Source organism: Octopus bimaculoides, chromosome 13 (genome assembly GCF_001194135.2).
Source record: "Octopus bimaculoides isolate UCB-OBI-ISO-001 chromosome 13, ASM119413v2, whole genome shotgun sequence".
In the NCBI taxonomy this organism is placed as follows: domain Eukaryota; kingdom Metazoa; phylum Mollusca; class Cephalopoda; order Octopoda; family Octopodidae; genus Octopus; species Octopus bimaculoides.
Window position 1 is genome coordinate 64981763 of NC_068993.1, and position 2891 is coordinate 64984653.

General features: G+C 34.3%; 1 protein-coding gene across 2 annotated transcripts in view; it reads right to left on the reverse strand.

Annotated features, from left to right (window-relative positions):
* The window catches only part of LOC106880625 (transmembrane protein 184C), a 31455-nt gene that overhangs the window by 25960 nt on the left and 2604 nt on the right, over window positions 1–2891 (reverse strand). For both annotated transcript variants that reach the window (XM_014930658.2, XM_014930659.2), the window contains exon 2: window positions 1504–1540. In XM_014930658.2, coding sequence (XP_014786144.1) covers window positions 1504–1540 — 37 coding nt within the window. The remainder of the gene's footprint in view (window positions 1–1503; window positions 1541–2891) is intronic.

Sequence of the window (2891 nt, forward strand, 5' to 3'; positions counted from 1 at the left end):
AAAGTATTTGACATGAGTGTTTTCGTTTCACTTTTGACACGTAATACTTAAATAGTGGAGGAGATATTATGTTGCCGTGGGCTCGAACTCTGGAAGAAGTTAAAAATTTTTTTTGACTAAAACACAACTGGAACCCTAAGTAAGGCATGTGTAAAATTTGAATGAAATTGGTTGCGTAGTTTTCGAGTTTTAGGGATTCACACACACACACACAGACAGACAGACACATATTCTTATTTTTATATATATAGATTATTAAGCGATGTCAAGACAAGGAGACATACACACACACATACACACACACATACACACACACATACACATACCACAATAGGCTTCTTTTAGTTTTCATCTACCAAACCTATTCACAAGGTTTTGGTCAACCTAAATAGAAGACATGCTAGAGATGGCATGCATTGAAACTGAACTTGAAACTATATGGCTGAGAAGCAAAAGCACAAGACCACAAATTTGGGAGTCAGGCAGAAGGACAATTGCAGGATGGTGGAAACAATTGTCATACAGAATAAAGACTAATACCAAATCCATCTTCTGTTTCATTAATCAATTATTATACACACACACACACACACACACACACACACGCACACACACATATATTCTTTTTTACTTTTACTTGTTTCAGTCATTTGACTGTGATCATGCTGGAACATCTATACACACAGATACAAACAGTGTAATACACACACAGAGTAACATCCACACACAAGACAAACATACACACACCTATGATAAATATAAGAAAAAGTGATAAGTAAACAAATAAAAAACTATATAAAGGGCATGGATACAAACAACACAGTAAGCAAACAAAGATACACACACAGTAACTTTACAAATGGCTGCAACAACAACAACAACATGAATGAACACACAAACACAGAAAGATACCAGAACAATATGAAAAGTAAGTGTCAAGAACAACAGCAGAAGAGAAAATGTAGGTGAGGGGAGAGTGCAAGTAGCACTAAGAATGATGGTGACAATATAAAAGGCAGATAGAAATAGTGTAGTGGGTATACACACACATAAGCACATGTGCAAAACATACAGACATGCATATGTATGCACATGCACACACAGATGCAAACGCATATACATCATAGAAGGACAGAATGGACTAAGTAGAGCAGCAGAATACATGTATGAAAGACAGTTTAAATGATGTGTGTGTGTGTGTGTGTGTGCGTCTGTGCATGTGCATATACAGACATATGTACATACATACATACATACACATGACAGGCTTCGACACAGATTTCCTCTACTAATTTCACTCAAAGTACATTGACCAGTGCAAGGCTACAGATGAAGACACATGCCAAAAGTGCTCCAGTCAGATGGATACCAAAACCATGTTGTTACATGGCATCAGGTGCCAAACCATTGAATAATACCTTGAGGAACTATTGAAAAAAAAATAAATAATCAAATGAAATAAATTCAATGTAAAATAAGGGTAAATAAATCAGAAGAACTTACAGCATTTAGAGCATAGATTGGAACCATCCATAGTATTCTGAAGAGAGAAGAAAAACTCAGCTTTAGTATACAGAAGATTATATTACGATACTACCATTTCGTTGTACTATATCATTATCATAATCAACAACAACAGTAGCCAGGTTTGAAGTAATGTATGAATATCTACATGGCCATTCAACTTGCCATAAGTAGTAGCAGCTTCATCATATTCAAATCATAATTGTCTCAATAAAGGAAGAGTATATTGAGTAGCTATATAAATATTGATTTTTTTTTTTATGTCATATATAAGTTTGTTTTTTGAAGCACTGAAATGTATTGTAGTACAAATAGAAAGATATATTGTTCAACACGTAAATACTGATAGAATAGCATGTTGTTCTATCAGTATTTATGCATTGAAAAACATGATGCAATCTATATTACATCTAGCGTTTTGGGATGACTTTATAAGTTCTAAATTGCAGAAAAAATTGTCAGTAAAGCAGTTTAGGTTAATGGTAAAGCACTTGACTGGAAATCAAAAGGAGGTGAGTTCGATTCACATGGCTGGTTGCTGACAAATTTTTTTTCTGCTCTGTAAGGATTTTATCCTATATATACTGTTCTATCAGTATTTATGTGTTGAAAAATATATCTTTCTACCTGTACTATTGATTCTTTTTTTTTTTTTTTATAGAAGCACAAAACTTCATAGCTCTGCTTAATCAGAGTTGGCAATATTGACTAATAAAGAGAAACAGTTAACTACTAGGGCATCTGTCAAACCAGATGCCCTACAATATTTGTTCCAGATCTTTGCCTTTTGAGTTCAAATCCCATTGTGGCCTACTTGGGTAGTAGACTTAATTCATTGTTTGGTCTAACACAACTATCTGGCATTTTGAGTGCTTTAAGCAGCATCCACTCATCTGCAAACATTTGGGCTAAGTTTCAGTCTTAGTGACCCTGCTCTTCATTCCTGGCTAAAAGAGTTTAAAGTACTTCAAACAGTATGTTAACAGAAAATGGTAAACACTGAATTAAATGACAGTATTTCATTAACCTATTTTATGTTCTTTGTTCAAATCAAATCTCAGGAGGAATGGGATTCAACTTTATTCTTTGTCCTTATTTATAAAATAAATACCAATCATGTACTAAGATAAATTCAATTAACTACACTCCTACTACTTGGGTACTTGATGCTCATCTGCAAATTATTATCTTTATTATTGTTATCATCATTATTATGTAAGGCGGCAAACTGGCAGAATTGTTAGTACTCTGGGCAAAATGCTTCGTGGTATTTCGTCTGCCGCTATGTTCTGCATTCAAATTCTGCAGGGGTTGACTTTGCCTTTCATCCTTTTGGAGTCAATAAATTAAGTACCAGTGAGACACTG